The sequence below is a fragment of the Pleurodeles waltl genome, chromosome 5 (genome assembly GCF_031143425.1).
Source record: "Pleurodeles waltl isolate 20211129_DDA chromosome 5, aPleWal1.hap1.20221129, whole genome shotgun sequence".
Classification (NCBI taxonomy): Eukaryota; Metazoa; Chordata; class Amphibia; order Caudata; family Salamandridae; genus Pleurodeles; species Pleurodeles waltl.
The window spans coordinates 861172113-861197662 of NC_090444.1; the positions used below are offsets into that span (position 1 = coordinate 861172113).

Below are 25550 nucleotides of genomic sequence, written 5' to 3' on the forward strand. Positions count from 1 at the left end.
TGATGGTTATTTTGTATAGGTCTAACCAGTCAGATGCTCCCAGGGGCCTCTGCACATCTCATTTCCAAGTTGGCCAAATCAAGAGGCCACCTGACAGAGCTTTGTGCACCTTCCTTAGGGGTGGAGATAAACAGGGGGTAGTCACTCCCCTGTCCTTTGTGTAGTTTTGCCCCAGAGGGGGCCTGGGAGTTCCTGAACTGGTGCAAACAGAGCCACCCGATCCCAGCCCTTAGACACCTAATACACAGGGAGAGGTGATCACACCTCTCCCTTGCAGGAAATCCTTTGTTCTGCTCTTCCAGCTGGAGCCTGACTCACAAGCAGGAGGGCAGAACAATGTCTGGGGTCAGAAGCAGTGTGGGCTGGCAGCTACACCTCATAAGACTGCACAGGCTGAACTAGGAAACCTCCAGGGTACGTGGTATCATGCAACTAACAGTTGAATTGGTGTACTTGCATGATTCCAACATGTTTGATACCAAACATGCCTAGGTTCGGAGTAGCCGTTATGTAGTTGGACCACTCGCATCGCTATACTGTAAGATGGCCTCCCCACACTTAGAGTCTGGAATTGGCCTGGGGTCTGTAGGGATACCCTCACACTTAGAGAAATGCACCCTGCCCTTGGGTTGAAGAGCTTACCAGAGGGGTGACTTATAATGTCTAAGTGCAGTGGTTAGGTTTGTCACTGCAGGCCTGCGTGAAAGGGCACATGCACCCTTTCACTGCCAGTTTGCATGGGCTCCTATGGGTGGCAAAATACATGTTGCAGTCCATGGAGGACCCCTGGTGTACCAGTGCCCTGAGTTCCAAAGTATCCTATATTAGGGACTTACATGGTGCACCAGTATGCCGATTGTGGATGTGAAATTTTACCAAAAACTAAATTTAGGTGAGAGATCACAATTACTGGGGTCCTGGTTAGCAGGATCTTGGTGAACTGCAGTCCAAAACTACTAACACCAGGCAAAAAAAGTGGTGAGTACTACAACCAGAACTCAGCTTACTACTGCCCACAACCTCCAGCAGCAGATGGGGGCACTTTCTATCCTGCCAACAGCTCTGGCTACTACCTGGAGATTGAGGACTTGCCTGTTGTGAGTACAGACTTTCCTTGCCACCGCTCACACTTTAAGCAAATCCAGCATAAGAATCGTCCTGCCGCTCTGAAGCCTAAGAGACCGGCTGCTGGGACACCACTGTCTTCAGGCTATGGTCAGCACTGACGACCACCCTTAAGCGTAACTCCCAGCTTCGTCGTTGAAGAAAACGTTAAAGCCAGCAAACCGGATGCCAACTGCATCCACCTTGGCGCTGACCCACCCTTAAGAGCCAACACCTTGGGTGTTGAAAATGAAAATGCTCTTGAAGCTGAAAACCTTGGCACCGACACTGATGACCAGCTTCAACTTGGGCTGTCAAACTAATCCTCCACATGAGGCAAGAAGAGATCGACGCCAGGCAGAAACATCTTGTCATCCACTACATATGGGCCGACTTAGCCCCCCTCCCCTCTGGGGTCTGGCGCTCAACCCTCTAAGCTTCGGCCATCTTTTCAGGAAGGTTTGGAGTTGGCACCTCCTTGCCACATTCTCCCAATAGCAATACCAGTTCAAGGTGATTCCCTTTAGGTGTCACCACTGTACCCAGGGTGTTCAACAAGGGCCTTGTGGTAGTGGATGCTCATCTGCGCTGATAAGGTCTCAATGTGTTCCTCTACCTGGAGAGCAGGCTCATCAAGAGTGCCACGTGTCAAAACTGCTGCAAACACACTCTGCTCACAAGAAACTTCCTTCACCAGCTAGTGTTTACCATCTACGCTACAAAATCCCACCTCCAACCCCTACACATACAGCCCTACCTGGGGACAGTCCTAAATTAAGAAGTTGGCATGGCTTATCCAATGTTGCGAGGATACAGTCCACCCTGGTACTAATTCCTCTCTTTCAATCAAGCCTCCAAGTCAGTTAGGACTGTCATGTGCCTCCTCTGCATGATAACCTCCTGTATTGCTGTAGTGCCCCATGGCAGGTTACACATGTCTGTTGCATAAGTTCTTGGCGCACCAGAGGTCTCAAGCGAAGGGTCATTGGGACAATGTAGTTTTGATCAGCCACTGCACTTCTCGCTCACTTCAGTGGTGAAACATCAAGAACCTGTTGCGGGGTGGACTTTTCTTGACCAAGTTCCGCAGAGGACCCTGGCAACAGACGCCTCCCTTATGGGATGGGGTGCACACTTACAGGATCTGACTGTCTAAGGCCATTGGGAACCCAGGCACTACGGTCTCCACATCAGTTGCCTGGCCATTCACCTTGCATTGAAAGCTTTTCTTCCCCTCTTTGTTAGCAAAGTAGTCCTCGTCAAGACGGACAACATGACAACCATGTATTATCTTCAAAAGCAAGGGGGCACACCATCTCCCTAGCTCTCTCACCTAGTCTAGAGCATTTGATAGTGGGCTTACCAATGCATGATCCATCTGTTAGCAGGGTACATTCTAGTAGTGGACAACCACTTTGCCGACCACCTTAGCAGGATGCGGCAAGAAGTCCACGAGTAGGACTCCACATGCAAGTCCTTCTCTAGTACTTCCAGTGTTGGGGACTCCTGAAAATAGACTTCTTCTCCACAGCAGAAAATATCAACTGTCCAAGCTTCGCCTCCAGGCTTCCACATCCACAGTCCAGGGGCAATGTACTATGGTTTAGTTGGTCAGGGATATTTGCCAACTGATTTCCTATTTTCCCAACACTTCAGTTTGTGGTTCGGAGGCTCCTACATGTCTTACTCTCTTCCTAGTGGCTCCCACCTGGCCACACATCCATGGTTCACCACTTTCTTGGAACTCTGTGGTTCCGCACATGAGGCTTTATAACAGGCCGGACCCTCTCACACGAACCATGGGGAAATCCGGCACCCAGACCCTAGATCTCTCAAGCTTGCCATCTGGCTCCTGAAGTCCTAGAATTTGGGTACCTTAATCTTCCACCCAAATGCATGAGCACACAGGCCTACTGCGTGTGCTCGTATGCTGCCAAGAGGAAAAGATTAATCTGCTGTTGTCATTCTAAACGTATTGACCCTCTAGCAGCCACAGTGCATGATATTGTCTGCTACCTACTTTGTTTTCCAACTTGTAGTTTAGTTTTTACATCCTTACCACTACTCCTAGCTGCTCTACCTTCAGAACAAGCAACACATTTCCTTCTTGAGGATTCCAGTTATTAAAGCTTTTATGGAGGGTCTCAAGAGCCATTCCTCCTCGTGTACCACAAGCCCTGACATGGAAACTCAACATTTTATTTACAAAACTGATGCACCCTCCATTCGAACCCCTCACTCCTGTCCCTTTCTATTTCTCTCTTGGAAAGTAGAATTTTCTGGTCACCATCACTTCACTTAGGAGTGTCAGTGAGCTTCAGACACTACCCTTGGAAGAACCTTTCTTCTAAATACACAGGGATATGATTGATCTCCTCACCAACCCCAGATTTCTCCCAGAGGTGATCTCACAGTTCTACCTCAATCAATCCATTTAACTTACTGTTTTTTTCCATAACATGACTTAGTTGTGGAACAGGCTCTCCACACATACTTTGGAACACTCACTTTTAATAAATATATTAATAAAGTATTGATGTGGTTGCACACTGTCATTTATAGATGACAATTTCCAAGAAATGTCCAAAAACCTTCCCTCTAGCTTGCGGCTTTACTGATAAAACTATATAATGTATTAACAATCTGTGAAAATTGGGGTTCAGAAAACATATGTATTTAGTCTTTTTACCTAGCCAAGTAAAGTGTTCTGATTTGTTTTCATGCTATTAAAATAATGTTTCCTTCACACAGAAGGACAAACAATGGGCTTTTACAACTACTGAAATATATTTTGAAATTTTTGTACATTTGACCTAGCTATTTAAATGTTGTGTTAGGAAAAGCCTGACAAAATCTTGTAACTCTGCAGTCAGAAGGAAAATTTATTGCAAGACAAACTGACTTTTGACCTCTGTCTCTGAACACAGAGCAAAAACGTGACAAGATTTAAAGGTGTCTTTATTGCTCCTTCACTTTCTGACTTGAACAGAGCACCTGTTCTTGGTCAACTCACCAGAAGGGGTGAGTAGTTCTGAAAAATAGCTTGACCTGATAAAATATGTCTCCATGGTGAGTAGATTTTTCGAGGCCTGCTTCCAAACAGTCCATCTCTTTGTCACTGCATAAAAGATCATCTACATATTGTATCAGTGTGGTATGCGGGCTTAAGGGTAGTTTATCTGATTCTCTCTTTAGTGCTTAGGAATATATATTCTGTAAATCCCTGATGAATGTGAACAAACGTGCGATAGGACCTGGAAACAGGAAACAAAATGAAATTGAGAATCTGGTTATACAGGAATGGAGAAAACTGTATTCATAAAATCCATTACTGAAAGATACATGGCTGTGGGTGGAGTGCTGTCCCATATCCTAGTCAGGTTGGGAGCTACTCAGAATCTTGGTTCTACTATTTTGTTAACCTTCCTTGGGTCAACTACTGGACGCCATTCTGTGGGTAGGCCAAAATCTTCTCTCTTGTTGTCCACCAAGAGAATAGGTATTTTACAAGGGCTTTCCTGTATTTCTTTTTATTATACCACCAATTAGGAGGTCAGCGATAACTTGTTGTAAATTTAGTTCTCTCTTCTATGAAATTCATATTGCGGGGTGGCGTACGTGTGGTTTCAATCTGAAATGTACTGGGCCAATGACCATTTTTCCTACATTGTTTTTTTCCCTCTTGTAGCCCATACTTCCTTAGGGACACGTTCTTGGTAGATTCTTGATAATTATTAATACCGTTCATTATCACTCAACTATGTCCTGTAGATGAGGAACAAAATGTGGAGATTTGCGTCACAACATTAAAAGAAACACTCCATCCGGGGTGCATTTGATTACACCATTTAATATCTTAAATAGATGCAATCTTAGCATATTCAAAGCACATTGGTCTGTTATAACATTTGAATGTTGATCCATGATGGGTCCCAATAAATTATGTTACGGGTGTGCTAACCGGGTTAGTGATGGGAATGTTCGAAAAGCCCACCAACGTATTTGTCTTACCTAAAAGAGGTATCAATGGGATAACTTGTTTCGAAATGGTAGAATTAGTGACCCCTTTATCTATAAGGAGGGTTACATCTTGTCCCTGCACCTACCCCTTTTTTTTTATCAAGGAACCTTGCTGATCTACAGATCAGGAACCACCCTTCGTCCTTTACCACTTGGTCCCTTCTATTCCACATATCAGTCTGGCAGGACCCCATTTGGTTCTGACTGTATTGATGATCAAGGTATTCGTGTGTTGTTGTTGTGGGGGAGGTTGCACTGTATGTTTGTTCCTGCAGCTAGTGAGAACCCATTTCTCCTCCCCGATGGTTCCCTCTGCTGCTTTGTTTCTCTGTGAGTAAGGACGTTCCCTAGTCCAATGGATACAGATGGGAAATGGGATGCAGAAGATGCTGCGCTGTTGACAAGGGTTTTCATGGAGTTACTCCGTGGTACACAAGCTTGGCAAGGTGATCTTGGCCACAGAGATGGACGTTCTTCGAAGTCCTTTTCAGTTTGTCCATTCTGCACTGCACTACCAATCATCTGGTACAGGAGTTTTCAGCGGTTTTCTTGCCTTCTAAGAGACCTAGCTGCACTCCGATGACTCTTCTGGGCCCAGCAGAGTTGGGGGAAACTTCTGGGTGTCTGGTCCCTTGGAGTGCACGGTGGTGAGGAGCGACTATTTGGGAATCTAGGCTGCTAACCCGCCCCAGCGTGCTTGTTCAGCTGAACAAGAGATCAGCCAACTGAGCCTTTGAGTCTCTTGCTTCGACTGGGCTTAGGAGTCCACTTCTCCAGGAGCAGTACACAACAGGCCCAGTCCTTTCTCCTGTGCTGTCCAGCTGGTGCTGCCCACATCTGTGCTGCCTCTCTTCACTTAAACTTTGGTGCATCAGGGCAGTCCTTCGGTCCTGTTCTCCAGTTCAAGAGCTGGGTTCTGGGTGCCAAGAGTACCCTTTTTATGCCTAGAAAATGCTCTTGAAGGAGTTTGTGGTCACTAGCCAGTGGGCTACCTTGTTCCCTCCCACCCGATGACAACTTCCTGTGCAGTGTGGCATTTGGCTGTCCCAGATATCTCTCTTCTGCCCACTCTCAAGATGGTTGAAACCCTCCCCCCCACCCCTGTTTTATGTGCAGAGCTCCATAGCCAAACCCAGAAGTGTGGCTATGAAGGGGGATACATACCCTGAAAAACCAGTTTAATAATTGGTTTCTCCTCTCTGTCCCTATTGCTGGTTTGTGTGCATAAACAATAGAGCAGACCCTCTTCCGAGTGTTTCCCATTTGCCCTTCAGGTAGCTTCTCCTTTGAAGCTTTCCTTTTGGGCTAAGACCTTTGTGGCTTCCTGCCAAAGAGAGGTAGCACCTCTCCCCCCCCCCCACACACACACACACAGGCATCTATTTTTTTCCCCGAGAGTCATTTATACATCTCCTCAGGAGGGCAGAAATCTGTCTCGAAAACAGACCCCATGTGAAACTGTGAATGTGCACAGGAGTCTTTTGGGCAACAAAGTGGAAACTTTGTAAAAAATTGCAAACTGCAACAGTTTACATTAATTTCGACTTCTTGTGCACCAAGTCGGGCTCAAACTAACATATTGTTTGATACCTTACAGTATCAACTTCATACTTCAAGTCAGACATTAGTATGACTGAGGTGTCTTCTTTTAACTTCATACTTGCAAATGGGGCTACTATGCTTTTCCTTAGTAAAAACAGCAATTGCAGGTTTTGTGTTACTGAAACATTCAAAAGTGCATGTTCCACTTTCTAATGTACAGCAAGCACCCTGCCTTAGGGCTTGTTAGGCCTACCTTAATGGTGGCTTACTTTGATGTTTTACTTTGGTCTCCCCTAGGGTGGCTTAATCGGTGCTGCAGTCCTTAGTGTGCACTTTAACTTGCAGGCCCTTGGTACCCTGGCTACCATAGTCCACAAACTTAAAAGTAAGCTAGCATATGCCAATTGGGTATGTGTCAATGGAACATGCACACTTTAAGGTCCGGGCACTGAGGTCTGGTTGGCAGGCCTCACAGCACTCTGAATCGAAAAAACCAGCAGCATCAGTCCAAAACTTTGGTGATGACTATACAAAAAGAGGCATTTCCTTACAGTTAGTGTTTGGAAAATAGATAAGTGCAGTTGTGAGTGTCACTTCTTTAAGGGTGCCATTAAGTAGGACCATCTCAGGGGTGTGGAATTTAATAAAATATATAGTTCTCCATGGGACAGGCTGCTTCATAAATCCACTTGTCCTGTAAAAAAATAAAATGTGTCCGGTGGTGCCATGTAGTGCAGCAAAACATTATGGCAGCAATCTCTTTATAAAAGAGCCCTGATAATAGTCATTCTAATTATGCCAGGGCTCATGCTATGATAGGGCTTGAATACTAGCAATTTCCTTAGTTTGCCACCTTTCTGCAGATCTGCATGCTGGCACAGGAAGTTGTGGTAAGCAAAAGTTTCAGAGTTGGAATGCCCTTTTGAGTCTGTGCAAACCTGCTAACTTGCATGTTTATAGGGTTTCACCAACTCTTCTCGAATCTTTTCCCATACTGAGAAACGCTGGAAATTCACCCCTGACAAGGTCAGAAGTAAAACCTCTTCCAGTGTTGGAAAAAAGTGGTTAGAGGGAAAGTGAACTTGTAAAGGCTCAACAGATTTTCTCATGAGCACATATACATATGCATATTTACTCGTGCTAAAATACAGTTCACAGATATTTTCTAGGAGTACGATTTACCGGACTACTTCTGTAAATTCTTGTGAATTCATGAAATCTGGAAGTCTGCACTAATGCAACAATATATACCATGAGTACACTTTTGTGATTTTCTTTAATAATTGGGCCCCTAATTAGGTCTGGCATTAACCAACACCCTTGTTTTTTATTAAAAGTCTATTTCTCACTGTGAGTGATAGCAACCTGCTCTTTCAGGTGGAGCATAATGGCACACAAAGTTTGTTTCGTGCCAGGAACTACTGTGGCAATGTGTGCTTTTTCTCTGTGCCAATGTTTGTTACAATGGTAATGGCCCGGTAGCTCCCACAACAATAAAGTTTTACAGAAGCCAAGTCACAAAAAGACATGCATTGACCAAGCCATAAGCAGGGCCACTCGTGGCAGCAGAGAGTCAACATAAGGGTTGAGTAAATTATGCAGCAAGAATGTGAATTTTGAAACATTGTTTTTTATAGCTGTTGCTTGATCACAGAAAGTGATACAATTTTTATCTATACAAAGAAACTGTATTTCTATGTTTATTTGCATTTTGAGATTGGGAAATTGCTCCAACTTTTTCTTTACTCTATTGCTGTAAAACTCTTGGCGGACATTGTGGTAGTGAAACTCTTTCTCATCTTGAGCTGTAGTTTAATCTCTTTTTTTGTTACCTCAACTCCGTGTAGGGAAAGCGAACATGACCGTCATCATCGGGTTTGAAGGCAGTGCTAACAAGATTGGTATTGGTGTGATGAGGGATGGTATTGTCCTTTCCAATCCCAGGAGGACCTATATCACACCACCTGGGCAAGGTATGTATATGCTATTCTGTTGATATTTTGTGACATGTTTCCAGTATGACTTTTAAGTGTCATGCAATCTCCGTTAGAGATCTGCAATGAATTAATTGCGTGACAGCCTTTTATGGAGTTTGTAGACACATTGTTTAATTTAATACTTCTCTTTGGTGGGTTGAGGCTTTGTCCCCTCTGCCAGCTCTAACTATACTTTTCCCACAGCTCTAATGGGTAGCTGTTTCAGTGGTAGCTCTTGAGATGGAGACGCTTATTAACCCTCCAGAATAGGTATATAGGTGGGCTGGATAACTTCATGAGACCCATGTCTTTAAGAGTCCAAGATTCATCAGGAGTCACACACAGGATACATCATGGATTTCAAATGGAGATGTTGCATTCTGCAGATTGGCTCCTAGTTTCATAAACCGGGTGACATGCAAGAATCGCCTATAGCTCCACCTGTAGAGGTGGACACTGTCTCACAGTCACCCCGGGGGAGAGGAAAGTATGTGATGTAAAGCCCCTAAGGTCTGACTTCTTTGACTTTATTTCAGATGGGCCGGTCGCCATTTTAGATCATGGAGGACGTCATCTTAGATCAACTAGGTTGCCGCGCGCTCCCTTAATGCAAACTCATTGTCATGTCTTCTATTTGACTCTGATGTCGTCGGAACTCGTCTTTGTAAGAACTGTGTAAGTGTGAGGTTGTCTGACTGATTATATAGATATAACACCTGATGCAACATAATTCTGGATCAGGTGTCCACTTACCACCATCTCTAGGTCAAGTAAGAACAAGCCCAGACATATAGTCAACATAGTGTAGTCTGAATTGACGGCCTCTTGTGTCAGAAATTCCAGTCTCTGATAAGATTTAGTATAAAAGAACCGCCATTTCACCATTTGGTTGAGAGATCCTTTACCCAGATTAGCACCCAAGATTCAGCCAGAAGACTGTGTTACCTATTGCCAGCGCACTAAGAAGATGTAACATCTTGCTTAGAGCTGAAAAAGCCACGTCCCAGAGCCCTATTAGTTGTTTTACCTGTACTAGAAACTGGTTATTCTTGTCATATTAAATGCTTTTATTTAAAGTATCTTTTCTTCTTTATGTGTGTCTGTTTGAGTGAGATATGATGAATAATGAAATGTGTCTGTTACTGTTACCATGGTGCCCCTGATCTCTTCGTAGGGATTTCTAGTAAACTAAAAGTAAGAACTCTATTTCAACAATATATTGGAAAGTGTTCAGCGGGGCTGCAATAACCTGTCTTTCCCATTCACCTGTGACTGGTGTTACCTATGTATAGGAAAGCAAGCCTGGTAGAACTACGCCAAATTCCTAGTTTCTACAACATATGTAGAGTCCTGCAGCCCAGGGCTGCTTTTGTTGCTGTCCCCTGAGGGAGATTGGAAGGTGCACTGCTGAGACATTCTCCATACAATATAGAAGCCTAATTCATGCAACAAATCGGTAAACCTGGAAATTTCCTCGGGACGACTGGCACTGGGGTAGGAGAACGGTCACTGCAGAGACCTTTTGCCAGTAAACCCCAAGAACATGTGCCCCCGCCCAGTTTATATCTGTGCATGCTACTTCTCAAGATCAGCCTGCCTTTTGTGCCCTCAAAACACATTTCTGTTTCAAATTTACTTCCACTCACCAGTGAGGGCTGAGTGAAACCTTTTAACCTTCACATCACTGATTACACCACCCACAAAAAACAGAGTAGGGTCAACTAGATTGCTGAACTGTTTCATGTTTCATAGACCATAAATTAAAAGGTTGCCGTTTTTTTACTGCGTTGCTAGTTGGTATTTACCCTATGGTCCCAACCTGTGTCCAGAATCCTGCCTGCTGCCTTGTTGATCGTTTAGAACAAATCTTTTTCTGGATTGGTTATTAATTAACTAATTTTGTGACTTTTTTGTGCACAGTATGTTACTTACCCATATGGCTGCTGCCAAGCCAGAAATTGCACATATGAGCAGGAAGGTTGTCTCCAGGAAATTAATGATCTAGTTTAAATTTATGAATGCTCCCCTCTAAATTGGGAGACTTCCACAGCTGATTATTTTGTTTTTTGGGCAAATGCGTTTCAATGTTGCACCTAGATCTGTCACACAGTAGAATGTATTTGCTGGTGAAGATAGTCTTAATTCAGAAATTTGACTTTGGACATTAATGGAGAGGGCATGCAAAAAAAGCTGTAATTGTCTATTTTTATATTGGCTTCAGGTTGATATCAGCTTCAGACAGATTGTTAATATTTAAGTTAAAATTGGAAGACATTGCTGACCATCCAGACTGGGAGGATTCTAAACTAAGGAATATTTCAGCTGTCAGTAAATGATCCCTGAGCACTTACCCTTGTTGAAAGCCATTAATTCACTGTGCTTTATTTAGCAAGGTCTTTAAAGCTGAATTACGCGCATCTAAGCCTCATGCTCTAAATTTCCTGTCTTCATGAAAAAGTGCCACTAGCCTCAGGTTACCTTTTATATTTTAAATATTCTCTGAGTCTCTCAAGATCCAGATTTTGATCCTCAACATTATGGAAAGGTTTGAAAAAGACCATGTGATAATAATTTAATGAATTTAAGCAATCAATGTATTTAGAAGTACTCAAGGCAGCCAAACTTTTTCAGGTTTCATGCCTAGTGACACAGCAAAGCACCACCGTTCATGCATCCTGGATGTACTGCATGAGGCACTGATGGAGGCAAATATTACCCCTGGAGAAATTGACTGCGTGGCCTATACTAAAGGTGCGTAATCACTTAATATGCACATTTGTAAAGCACATATTCATCACTTAGAGTGTTTTGGTACAGAATAACAGATGTTTGTTACTTATCTTAGTGGTACTTGATTTATAGACCATAAAGGGTCAAAGTTACAGTGTACTTTGATGGGATTCATACAAGTGCCCATGTGGTCAAGCACAGATTCTTGGAGTGCATGGATTAGTCCAGAGAACCATCGACCCAGTATCCGGTAGGCACTCTGGGTGTGGCACAGTGGAGCTCTGATGTGTCTTGTTCTGACACAGTTAAGACCTACACCATCTAACGTCTAAAGCTCAATACTGCAAAAACTGAGATTATGTTTTGTGAACAGCAGCAAAACTACCAGCCTTCGCCATATGGCCCTAAGGAACTTTAAGCCCCTCCTCCAACATCAAGAGAATTTACAAATATAGTAATTACCATGGATTCATACTTATCATTGATACTGCATGCTAACAATGTCACAAAGAGTGCCTTTACACAATCAAAACAATGTTTCATCTTCCCATAACTTACACACCAATATAAACCTCAAGCCATCCTCACGCTCCTAATCACCAAGATAGACTGTTTCAACAGCTTATACCGTAGCGCTCCCACATTAATTATATGCAAACTATAACTCTACCAAAATTCTGCTGCTTAGCTTCTCTTCCGCCTTCACCCAAAAGAACACATAATCCCAGTACTGCAATTGCTTCACAGGCTTACCTGTAGCTAGAAAGCCACTTTTAATGGCATTCTGCAGTGTTCACAGAACCTCCCAAGAAAAAGGACCAGAATACCTACAAGTTAAGTTCAAGCAATACAGAACAAACCGAACAATACGCTCCAGGCTTGCACCCCTTCTCATCATACCACTGTACCATAAGAAATCAGTAGGAGGCACTGCTTTCTCAGTACAAGCAGCCAAGCTTTGGATATTCCTACCAGCCAGCATTAGAAACACCCAGGAGCATATACAGTTCTGTAAACAGTAGAAAACATGATTATTTCCTAGATAACTTTACCACCCACATCCTGGCAACAGAGCACAAAAGACAGTTGTACACACACATACCAGGAACAGAGCACAAAAACATTAACTTAGAAAGTCCTAGAAAGATATCTTCAATTAATGAAGAGGGGCATGTACAGATAGAATGGCCCAATGCTCTACCTCTAGGAGCCTTGAGGCCATAACCCACCTTCCCAGGGCAACATGGTAAGTTTCTGGAATTACAGAAAAGAAAGATTTATACAGACGTATGGCGACTCCCATAGAGCCTTCGGTAAAACCAGAGTAAAAAACTTTGTTATATCCCAGCTTTCCCAGGAATTGGCAATCGTTGCCCAACACATGGTTCCCTTGTAATAAAAGGATAGCAGGAGTCAGTTTCTTAGCACATTTTGTGCTGTCATCTTCCTTGACTTTTTATGGTGTCATCATCCACGTTTCAAGTTGGGGCTATGTGACGGAGAACAATCTTTCCTGGAACAACCTTGTTGGGAGGCTTGCTCTGCATTTTAGTTGGTGGATGTTGGTTTTCTTTCTCCCCTGCTCTCACAGCCCCTTCCTGCTTACTTTCAGGCGTTTCACAAAACAAGGAATTCCCCATACAATACTTTCAGCTTTGCAGGGTACAATAACACATATATGATTTACATTGCCGTGGGTTTCTGATTTACTCCCACATATGATTTACATTGTTGACGCCTTCTGGCTCTGTAATCTGGAAAGATAACGGCTTTAGGCTATTCACACCAACTGTCCAGTCATTTTCAGGCTGCTTGTTATGTATTGTCTCTACCAGCATAGGTCAGGGGGTCTGATAATTACAGGCACTGAGGATGATCTGAGGGAGTCGTGGGGTCCAGTACCCAGTGGACCCTCTCCACCATGAAGCATACTGAGAGGTCGTATATTGCTGAGACTCAGGATTGCAATTTAGCTGATAAAAATGTGCTTGGGCCTATAGCCTTCCGGCCCCTCCGGTGCCACAACCAATCAGACGTTGCTCTATCTTGATAGCCTCTCTACATCTTGTGCTGTACGTTTCTCTCCAGTTTTTCACTTCCTTGTTTAGAGTTTATCCCTCTTCTTCTAGTGTTGAAGTCCGTCCATCTTTTCTTCCAAGGCAGACCCGGTCTCTCTGATAGCCAAGAGAATTAATGCTGGTGTGGCCACCTCTTCAGGATCACCTCTGCACTCGGCCACTTCAGGATTTTCTCAACTATGCTGGCTCGCTGGAGGTCAAACGTATTTAAGCAATTTGTTATTTTATTTCCCCTTCTATCATGACCCCCTAACCCCATGTTCTCCATCTTGCCGGAATCTCGCATCTTCCACCACCTTCCTTTGGGATCAGCATGATCGTCTTCCCAGTCCCGATACTGGTCATACCACTCCTCCTACTAGGAAGGAAGGAGGCCTAGGGACACTGTCCAGGCCTAGTCAAAGTATCTGATCCATTGCCTTCATTAGTCATTTAGCAGTGGTCCACTTGATGGTGGCTAAACGTTGAGGCCCCTGGAATCCTTTTCTCTCTTGACAAATCTCTCACTACACTAAATTTAGTGTTGTGTGGCAGTGGAATTATAATTTTCAGATTTTATGGATAGTGTCCCTAGCAGTCTAACGGGAAGCATATTCAGGTGGACGGCCGTGCTGCAGCAAGGGCCCTGTAGCTGGGTGGGGAGTTCCCCGGCTACAGAGAGCGACCCCAGCCCTGATTGCCAGTGCCCCGGGGGCACTGGGGGAATGCTCTGACTCGCGGGGGAGCGACCCAGAAGAAGGCACGCAGAAAGGAAAGCCCTTAAAGGGGGCGTGGTCAACGCACGCGAGGATGAAGACTTCAAGGGAGCCGCGGAGAGAGAAGAAACACAGAAAGCTGAGGACGCTGAATTCAATAATCCGGATCGGCAACCTGTGCCTCAACCGACAAGCACTCTTCCCCGCCACGTCCCTGGAGGGACGTGGATAAGGTAGGTACGTTCCTGCCAGGCGGGCTCGTTATCCTGTTTGGTTTGGGAGGGACGTGGGAACGGGAGCGGGGTGGGGACAGAATGGTGCGCCTGACCCTCAGGTGGACAACCCCTCTTCCTAACTGGCAATATCGTGAAGGCCCGAAGGAGAGAGAGGGACGCAACATGCATGAACCTATTTGCTTCTAATTATAATAAGAGTTAGCGTCTTCGCCTATAAATAGTGGTAGTAACAATACTAACCCCACCGGAAGGTCTGGGAGTATAACCGCCTTCCAGAGCACGCCCTAAACTTTCCTTCCACGAAGGGGTGGTTGCTTGGGAGTGGTTAAAAGGGAAGGCCCGGTACCCTCAAACCCCCGCCACACCCACTTACTAATAACATCCAAAAATTCCCCAGAATTCAAACTTATCTGTTCCTTCTCCTTTTTTTTTCGGCACCTCCCCTGCTGAGTCGACCGAAGCGCGAATTCAGCAACACCGGAGAGAAGACTCGTAGGGGAAGAAGAGAAAAAAAAGTGAATAAGCTGAAAACTACGAAGCTTCATCAAATAAAAAGACTAGCAGGACTCAACGGCGTCCCTAAAGATAGAAAACTCCGAGACTCTCACTCAGGGACGGGACTAAAGACTATTTCACCTAAAGAAAAATAAAACCACCACAACTGAGCACCGTATCACTGACTCCGAGTAATTTGTATTCCTTGCATTGTCACTCCGCGCTAGAACCCCCACCTCCTACAGGCCCCCACATATTTATTTTGGCTCTTTGTTTTCTTTCCTTCTTTCACAGCACAGCTACGGCTCCACCAACTGCTGCCCTCACACCTGTTGAGCCTGCTTGTCTGGTGGCAATGCACAATGATTCACTACATCCACCAGGGGTTTCACTGGGTCACACAAAGTCTCTCCCAATTAGGCATCAGGGCCATCTTGGAAATAAAACTGGCATCTTGACCTCAGATCCTCTTTAGCCACAGCCGGTCTCTGCCTTCACAGCACTCATTCCCCAGGATCCACTCACTGCACCATCAGGGTAGCGTCATCTTCACGTTTTTCTACCCCCCTCCGCTTCATTCGCATAGCAAGTGGGGCTATGTGTTTGTTTGGCCATGAACAGAGGGCCTTGCGTCCACCATCTTGGCCCACCAAGTGCCGCCTCCCAATGGGATTACTCTCTTAAAGACTTTACATCACCACGGTTTTGAGTCCAGAGGGCCACAGGAATGCATTGGCCACTGAAAGACACCTTCTGCCAGGCCCAATGGACAACCCTCTGTATTTTGTAAAATACATTACACACAATCCTGAGATGGGCACAGTGAGATACAATCATAGTGCTTTTCTTGCAACATCAATGTGAGATAAAACATCTCTAAATGTGACACTCCTACGTTCTACCCTATTTGAAAATCAGCAGTACTTTAAAATCTTCTACAAAGTTCTGGACATAAACATCAGCACTTTATAAACATCCTTATAACATAGAATATTTCTGTAGCACTGTATTACATATATTTGACAGGGACATGCGCTCGGATATCCACTGGTGGATAATCTGTTGTCAACAGAAACTTTGGCCTTTCTCACAGATATTTGGCAAATGGCTTTGGCTTTAACAGCCACAACCTATTTTGAAACATGCCTGTGCAATGTGCATCAGGAGCACTCCTCTACTTGCACTGTAAACTTAATTGATTTGTAAACTGTGCACCGTATATCTTTCTACATGCACTACCTCACTTGCCTCCCAAGCTTTTGCTTTTTCCATGCTGTACACACTCACAGGTACACACAGTTACTGTGTCCAATGTTATCAGTTAAGTCATCAATGATGTCATTTAACATGTAATGAATGATGGTATATGTGAGGACCTAAGCAGTGCGTGGTGGAGGACAAGTTAGCAAAACTATAACTTGTGAATTTCAGAATTTTTATATATTTTTTTGTTTATTAAACTTTAATTTTATCAACACCTAACCATTACACCACTTTAACCGTATAATATAAAATATAAAGCCTCTTCCTGTACTCTTTGTCATGGAGTTCAGTTTAAAACTCCTTATTACAGTATTAGGCACTGGTTTGAACAGTACAAAGACCATGCCTACTATATTTGACCTGAGGTCTGCATTAATAATGCCTTTTTTTTAGGTTGTAACCAACAGGTGGAGTCTATAGAGGTGGGCTCACCACATGCTTTGTGTAGGAAAGTACCATCTTGCCTGGCATGTTACCCCCATATTTCACTGTATTACACGGTGCCCAGAGCTCCTCCAGCGTGCTCCAGACCTCTGCCATCTTGGAAACAGAGGTGCTGCTGCCACACTGGACTGCTCTGAGTGGCCAGTGCCATCAGGTGACGTCAGAGACTCCTTCTGATAGGCTCTTACCTGTGTTGCTAGCCTATCCTCCTTCCTGAGTAGCCAAACCTCCTTTTCTGGCTATTTAGGGTCTCTGCTTTGGGGAATTCTTTAGATAACGAATGCAAGAGCTCATCAGAGTTCCTCTGCATCTCACTCTTCACCTTCTGCCAAGGAATCGACCGCTGACTGCTCTGGACGCTTGCAAAACTGCAGCAAAGTAGCAAAGACGACTACTGCGACCTTGTAACGCTGATCCCGCCCGCCTTCTCAACTGTTTTCCTGGTGGTGCATGCTGTGGGGGTAGTCTGCCTCCTCTGCACTAGAAGCTCCGAAGAAATCTCCCGTGGGTCAACGGAATTTTCCCCCTGCAACCGCAGGCACCAAAAGACTGCATCACCGGTCCTCTGGGTCCCCTCTCAGCACGACGAGCGTGGTCCCTGGAACTCAGCAACTCTGTCCAAGTGACTCCCACAGTCCAGTATCCCTTCAGTCCAAGTTTGGTGGAGGTAAGTCCTTGCCTCCACATGCTAGACTGCATTGCTGGGTACCGCGTGATTTGCAGCTGCTCCGGCTCCTGTGCACTCTTCCAGGTTTCCTTTGTGCACAGCCAAGCCTGGGTCCCCGACACTCTAACCTGCAGTGCACGACCTCCTGAGTTGTCCTCCAGCGTCGTGGGACCTTCTTTTGTGACTTCGGGTGAGCTCCGGTTCACTCTTCTTCGTAGTGCCTGTTCCGTCACTTCTGCGGGTGCTGCTTGCTTCTGAGTGGGCTCTTTGTCTTGCTGGACGCCCCCTCTGTCTCCTCACGCAATTGGCGACATCCTGGTCCCTCCTGGGCCACAGCAGCATCCAAAAACCCTTACCGCGACCCTTGCAGCTAGCAGGGCTTGTTTGCAGTCTTTCTGCACGGAAACACCTCTGCAAGCTTCTTCACGACGTGGGACATCCATCCTCCAAAGGGGAAGTTCCTAGTACTCTTCATTCTTGCAGAATCCACAGCTTCTACCATCCGGTGGCAGCTTCTTTGCACCCACAGCTGGCATTTCCTGGGCATCTGCCCACTCCCGACTTGAGTGTGACTCTTGGACTTAGTCCCCTTGTTCCACAGGTACTCTCGTCTGGAAATCCATTGTTGTTGCATTGCTGGTGTTGGTCTTCCTTGCAGAATTCCCCTATCACGACTTCTGTGCTCTCTGGGGGTTATAGGTGCACTTTACACCTACTTTTCAGGGTCTTGGGGTGGGCTATTTTTCTAACCCTCACTGTTTTCTTACAGTCCCAGCGACCCTCTACAAGCTCACATAGGTTTGGGGTCCATTCGTGGATCACATTCCTAGAGTATATGGTTTGTGTTGCCCCTATACCTATGTGCTCTCATTGCAATCTATTGTGACTATACATTGCTTGCATTACTTTCTATTGCTATTACTGCATAATTTTGGTATTGTGTACATATATCTTGTGTATATTTGCTATCCTCATACTGAGGGTACTCACTGAGATACTTTTGGCATATTGTCATAAAAATAAAGTACCTTTATTTTTAGTATATCTGTGTATTGTGTTTTCTTATGATATTGTGCATATGACACTAGTGTTATAGTGGGAGCTTTGCATGTCTATTAGTTCAGCCTAAGCTGCTCTGCTAAGCTACCCTTTTCTATCAGCCCAAGCTGCTAGACACCTTCTACACTAATAAGGGATACCTGAACCTGGTGCAGAGTGTAAGTACCCCTTGGTACTCACTACAAACCAGGCCAGCCTCCTACACTTAAGAGATGGAATAAATAATGACTTTGCTTATTGAAGCTTGTTAGCTGTAGTTCCAAAACCACAACACACTTTTTAGAAAAACAATATTTATTGATCCACCTGCCTTTTAATGTATATGAGGGAGAGCAATTTTCGAATGTAACTAAAGCATCCTTTGGTAGCGCATTGTCATTGATGGAGAGAACATTTCCATTGAAATGTCCATTAATTTTGGCATTACAGTTTTACTGATAAAATATATAGCATGTATATGATTATTTGTGGAAATCTGTTTTTTGTGAATATTTATCAGTAATGCATCCCTAAGGAGAGCGCCTTGGTTTGTTTTGATCCTATTAATAAAATCTTTGTTTCCAGCACACATCAGATTATGAAACAAGCAATGACAAAGCCAATTGTTGGGCCTGTGAGAGCTATTGGATTTGGCAGTGCTGTGTAGTCATCTACACTGGAAGCATCATAGTCCTTTTTAGGTCTCAGCCTACTGGTTTACTAAAGCCAACTTGAGGACTTTCTGAAAGTTGACCTAAAAATGCATTCTTCGCTTTACTTGCCATTGGCTTTGTGGTTTGTAAGTCAAATTTTCTTGCTTTTCATTTGCTCGCTTTATTTGTTTTAGGCTGGTCAGCTTGAGTTTGGTCTTTCCATTGCTAAAAACCTTATTCCTCAGAATCCTCCTGAGTGCTCTCTTTGTATAAATAGCGCCATTGCAATCTACGCCACTACACTCTGTGTCACTCTACTCTTAACCACTGCACTTTACGCCAATGCACTGTTCACAACTGCCCTCTGTGCCACTGTCCTTCACTGCGCATTGCTGCGATCTACTCCACTGCACTCTGATGCACTACTCTGCTACACTGCACTTTCAGCCACTGAACTCTACACCTCTCTATTCTGCCCTACTCCACCTCTGCAACTTCACTGTATGGCACTGTACTCTACTCTGCACCACTCTAGGCCACTGCACTCTGTGCCACTGCGCTGCATGCCACTTTACTCTTAGCCGCTGCATCACTCAACTCTAAACTTCTCCACTCTGCACCACTCTATGCCACCACACTACGCCACTCTAATCCATGCCACTCCACCCTGCACCGCTCCACTCTGTTCCACTCTACTCTGCACCACTCCACGATAATAAATTCAATGCCACTGCAATCTACGCCACTATGCTCTGCAACACACCACGCTAATCCACTACACCAGTCCACTCTATGACATACACGTGTATGCTACTTTACGTGACTCCACACAATGCCATTCCAATACACAGCACTCTGCCATTCCACTCTACGACACTCCATGTCCATCTTCTCTATGCCACTAACGTTTTATGCTGAACAGCCATGCCGGTGTACAGCATTGCTAAAACACATTGGCAAAGGCAATCGGTCTTGCATAGGCAAGACCTATTGGCTTTGCCAATGCTTTTTTTTTTTTTTTTTTTTTTTTTTTTTTTTTACAATTATTTTTAGCCACACTGCTATACAGCATGACTACAAGTCCTTGCCAAAATCAGCAATGACCATGCTGTATAGAATGCTATAATAGGGCTTGAATACTAGCAATGGCTTTAGTTTGCCACCTTTCTGCAGATCTACCTACTGGTGCTTGAGGTAGCTGTAAGCAAAGGTTCCAGAGTTGGAATGCCCTTTTGAGTCTGTGCAAACTCTCTAGCTTGCATGTTTTAGGGGTTTTCAACAACTCTTCTCTGATCTTTTCCCATACGGAGAAAGGTTGGAAATGTACTCCTGGCAGGGGCAGAAGTACAACTTATTCAGGGTTGGAAAAAAAAGTGGTTAAAGGGAAAGTGAACTTTCAAATGGTCAACAGATTTTTGCATGAGCAAACCTACACATGCATACTTATTCATGGTAAAATATAGCTCACAGATATTTCCTAAGAACACAATTTCCGGCGCTACTTCTGTACAAACTTGTGAATTCAAGTACTGGAATCTGCACTAATGGAACAACATATACCATGAGTGAACTTTTGTGACTTTCTTTAATCATTGGGCCCTTAATTAGGCCTGACATTACCAAGACTTTTTGTTTTTATTAAAATTCTCTCTCTCTCTCTCTCTCTCTCTCTCTCATAGCAATCTGCTATTTCACAAGGAGCATATCAGAACACAAAGTAGTTTTGTTCAGTGCCAGGAATTACTGTGGCACTTTGTGCTTTTGCTTTGTGCCACTGTTTGTTACAGTGGTGAGGGCCTGGCAGCTCCCACAACCACAAAGTTCTACAAAAGCCATGCCAAAACAAGACATGCATTGACAAAGCAATAGGTAGGACCACTGGCATATTGCAGCAGGATAGTCAAATTATACTGCATGATCCAGCACATTTGGTAATAGTATTACTTCATTATTTTGTCATTTTTAACACTTTCGGCATTGGCTGCATCTCATTAGTACCAGTTTAATGCCCAAATATAGCCATAAGCAAAAGAAATGTGGCCAATCCAGCTTTGCAACGGGTCTTCCACTGAGAGGCAACACGTCTTTGCATTTTTAGTACCTTTTGAACCATTTGATCTAGTATTGAGTTAAAATCTGCAGACTATGCTGCAGATGGCAGATTATGTGACAAAGGTGGCAAATCTACAATTACATGAAAATCGCTGCAGCTACTCAATCTCATGAACCGGGCCAGAAGACTGACCACCAATATCAGACCTATTGGCTTTCCAATGCCTGTTTATTTTCATGTTCCTCACAATCTTGTTGAAACTGGTTACACTGATTTTCTATTATTAATATGTTTTGGAATTACTGCCAAGCATCAAAACATTTGACTAAATGATGCTGCAAAGAAATGGTACCTAAAATGTCAGTCATTTTGCAAAACATTTTTTGTGAACATTTCGTTTTGAAAGCAAAGAATCGTCAATCTTGCTTTCAAGCTTCTGCACATATTTGCATCTAATCAGAGCTTTCTGGGAGCATTATATGTAGCCTTATATTGTTAAAAATGTGTACACATTGTTTTACTGGAACCACCGTCAGTAACGCAGTCCGAGCTTACAACATTTATTTATGGCACTCACCCTAATAATAAAGACGTTTCATTAATGAACCATAAATACAAGTTCAAACAGCATTAACAGATGGACACAGATATTCTAATTCTGTTCCCTGCTTCATACTGTAAACTGGCAGTCAAAGGGTTTGTGCTGTAGGGGGTTGGGCCTACTTGTCTCAAGGAGAAAATAAACATGGAAACTTGTTTTCCTTGACACCAAACAATATGTCCTGGGCGTGGAGCTATAGAAATTCCAAACCCCTGAGTGAAGCCATCTTAAGACATGTATATGTACTGGGCACTGGTCATTACGAGTTATCCAGATCCATTGTGGCTTCACTTAATAAATCGGAGACTGATGCCAGCCACTGAATTATTGTGACATGCACCCAGAGGGCGCCTGTAGGGGACTGTTTATTTTTTTGTTGTTGTTACAATACCATCTTACTTTTTGCCTTGTATTTGATGCAACTTTGACTGAAGTGCACTGGGTCCCTGCCATCCCCGAAAGCTGTACTATTAACAAATCCTTTAGCACCCTCTGTAAGTCCCTAGTAAATGGGATATAGGGCATGAGGTGCTAAAGAGGGTCCCCAAGGGCTGCAGCATTAATTGTACCACTCTAAGGGACGCCTCAACAAACACATGACAGGCTGCCATTGCAGGCTGTGTGTGTCTTGGTGCAGACAAAAGTGAAAACACAACGAGGCACACAATCCCTTAACACTGCACCCAATTTATTTAACTCACCCCTACAGCAGGGTGCATTATATTACATGCAAGGGCATATCTGCAAGACCAGATATGCCCCGCTATGTCTTTGTCAAATGTCAGGAATAGTAAGTGGCCAGGAAAGCCATTTTAAATACTTGTGCTGGAAACTGGTCAATAGGAGTTCCCCAGCTACGTGATGGCTTCACTGAAGATAGGGATGTTTGGTAACAAACATCTCGTATTGGCGAACCCACACTGATGCCAGTGTTGCATATACCAATACAAGCATCCAGTGGGCATCTTAGGGGTGCCCCTGAAATCCTTCAAGCTTCTGGTGCACCTGCTGACTGGTGTCTGCTAACCTGGCACCCCAGACATGTTCTGGCCCCCTAGGGTGAGAGCCTTCTGTTCTCAGGAGTCCCAGAACAAAATTCTGTCTGGGAAGAGGGTGTAACACCCTCTTCCACAGCATGACCTGCCACCTTTGAGATTCCAACCTGGCTTCCCCCACAGGAGGGGAAGCCACCCCCTCCCCACCTGTCCAGAGCCCACTTAGCACATGGACAGGTAGGAAAATTAGCTAATCAGGTAGACGTGCCACCTGCAGGCTAGTACATGCCCTAAGGTGAGCTAAGCGGAGGTGAACACAATTTTTCAGAGGTAGCCATCTTTAAGATGGCATGTGAAGGAATTCTGGGATGGGGTTATGCCCACTTTCCACAGGAAAGGGTTATGTACTATCCTACACACCCCTGGCACCATTAAATTGAGTACTTGGGGGGGGGGGGGGGGGAATCCCCTGGCACCAGAGAATGAGATCCTGATGACCTAAGAAGACCAAGGACACCGAAGAGCAGCGACAGCAGAAGACAAAAGATGGAGCTGACCTGGTGCCCACCCCGCCGGTCTGTGTACCTCCTTCGTCAAAATCTGCACCAAAGGAGACTTGCCCTGCAGCTGTGACTCCAGAATCCTGGGAGGACTACCTGCCTTTGAAAAAGACTCAACACCTCCTGCAAGCAGCGGACTTGTTCTCCATCAAACTCCAACAGAAGGGACTGAGAAGCCTCTAGATCCATCAAAATCTAACACTTGAAGTCACCACTGCACCTGTCGTCTCTGACCTGGGGTAAAGTGGACTCCTGGCACCAACCAGGTTCCCCAGCCCTCCAGAGTCTGTCCATCGTGGTTTCACCCCTCCAGGCTGCATGCAGTCCCCATCCACTGCTACCACTCGGTAAAGAAAACCCAACACCTAAGGACACCTCTGCACCCGTCGCCCCTGAGCCGTGGACAAGAGGACCAAAGGTGCCTGCCTGAGACCCACTGTTGGGTCAGCTGGACTGGCCTCCTGGCCAGAGCCTGCAGCTTCTTTTCGCAGTGTCTGATCCCCATTGGATTGTATTGGGCACCCAATGCTATTTTGCACTCTGCACCTGGCTGCCCCGTGCCGCTGAGGATGTACTGCTGGTGCCACCTTGGGCCTTGCCCACTACTCACCTTAACTGCTGGAAATTCGTCTTGCAAGTCGCTATACTCTACCTGTTTGCAGAACTTGTTTTTCCTCCCATAGGATAACATTGCAGACCTCAGAAATTGCACTGTGTCCACTTTTTAAAGTGAAAAGATTTCCTATTTAAAAACATACTTACCTGAAAGATTGTTCTCTGATCCCTAAACATATATAAAGATACTTGCTATTTTTATCAATTAGTGTGGATCTCCTTTTTGAGTTTGTGTGTCTCATACATATACTTATTGTGTGTATTTGTAGAGGTCTTGCACTCCTCTGTGTTAAACGTAAGGCTGTTGGACCACAGAGCCCCTACATAAAACACTTTGGGATTGCATAGCAAGCCCTGTCCACTCACTGGGGGAAACCCTGGACCTTTTACACGGTATTCACATACCACATAAAGGGCCAACTTCCTACAGCACCTAGGAGGAGCCCCTGAACGCCACTAGTCTCTGAGTGTGTTGGCTGACTGATCTCGACCAGCCTGCCACCACAGAGCGGTTTCTGATCCCCGGGAGATGAAAGCCCACGCTCTCAGAAGCCAAAATCAAAGCCTGCTCCGGTGAGGGGTGTTTTGTAATCCCACTCCAGCAGGATCACTAGCAGACCAGCGTACCAAGGCCAGGGACTCAAATGCCCTGTCTCTTTTGGTATGCAACCCCTGCTTCCCCACACCTGGGTGTTGCCATCCCCCGCATTGAGGCCCACTTGTCACCAGGACAGCCGGGAAGTTGGCTGTGCAGTAGATGTGTTGCACCTTCTGGCTAGTCACACTGCCTAATGTGCTCTACGAAAGAAGGGCTCCACCATCTTGTGTTTGGTGCAACTAGGAACAAGGAACTCTGGGACAGGGTTATACCCAGTCGCCACAGGAAGTGGTCTTAAGTGGATGTAGTCACCCCAGGGGTAAGCAGCCCTTTGGCTACTAGCCTACATGCCCCTAAATTCAGTATTTAGGTGGCCCGCTGACACCAGGAACTACGATTTGTCTGACTACAACAAGAAAGGCAAAGAGGTGACCCGCACAAGAACTGTGGACCAGCTGTGGACTTTGGTGCCAAACTCTGCCTTCCTACGCCTGTCCTGACATTTGCAAAGACCTAACTCGTCCTGCAGCTGTGCATCCTCCAAAGGCCTCGGAGGCCTGCCAGGACTTTGCCAACCAGCCAGCATCGCCCTTGCAGTGGAGGAGCCACTTCCCTGCCCTAGCAGGCACCAACCTTGACTGTTGGGGTTCCCCATTTTGCTGATCATCGGGTCCACTGAGGAAAGATCTTGCCAGGAAGAGGATCCAGAGTGTCCAGGAGTGCAGCCCCATTGACCCATCCAGTCTTCGAGACCCTTAGCCTTCCCAGAGCCTCCCTGCACCATTATCCAGGGTACCCCACCTAAGTTGCAAGCACTAAGGCTTGATGGTGTTCACCCGGAACACCACTACTGCCAAAACTTATCTGCATGTTGAGGGACATGGAGAGAGGCCAGCTCAATGCCAGAAGTCCTCTTGCTGTGTTTCTTTCCCTTCTGCAGGTGCACCAAGAACCGTGAGAGACTCTAACTCACCGACCCTGCCAGACAAAACACCTCTACACCTGAGCTCATCAGCTCAAACTCAAGGAAGTCGACTGTCTCTGTGGTCCAGAGACCCTCACAAGCCCCCCTTTGGATTCTGACTGACTAATCACCCAGTCCCCGCTTGCACAACCTCTTTCCTACTGGTACTTTTCACGATTGACTTTAGTGTGTAGCGTCCAAGGCTACCACTGCTGAAAGCACC

At 45.2% G+C, this 25550-nt stretch overlaps 1 protein-coding gene across 5 annotated transcripts in view; it reads left to right on the forward strand.

Moving 5' to 3' along the window:
- The window catches only part of OSGEP (O-sialoglycoprotein endopeptidase), a 457196-nt gene that overhangs the window by 33622 nt on the left and 398024 nt on the right, over positions 1-25550 (forward strand). For 4 of the 5 annotated variants that reach the window (XM_069234950.1, XM_069234949.1, XM_069234948.1 and 1 more), the window contains 2 exons: positions 8514-8639; positions 11274-11393. In XM_069234950.1, the coding sequence (XP_069091051.1) occupies positions 8525-8639; positions 11274-11393 (235 nt within the window). In that variant the 5' untranslated portion in view covers positions 8514-8524. The remainder of the gene's footprint in view (positions 1-8513; positions 8640-11273; positions 11394-25550) is intronic. The other variant, XM_069234952.1, reaches the window with a different exon arrangement.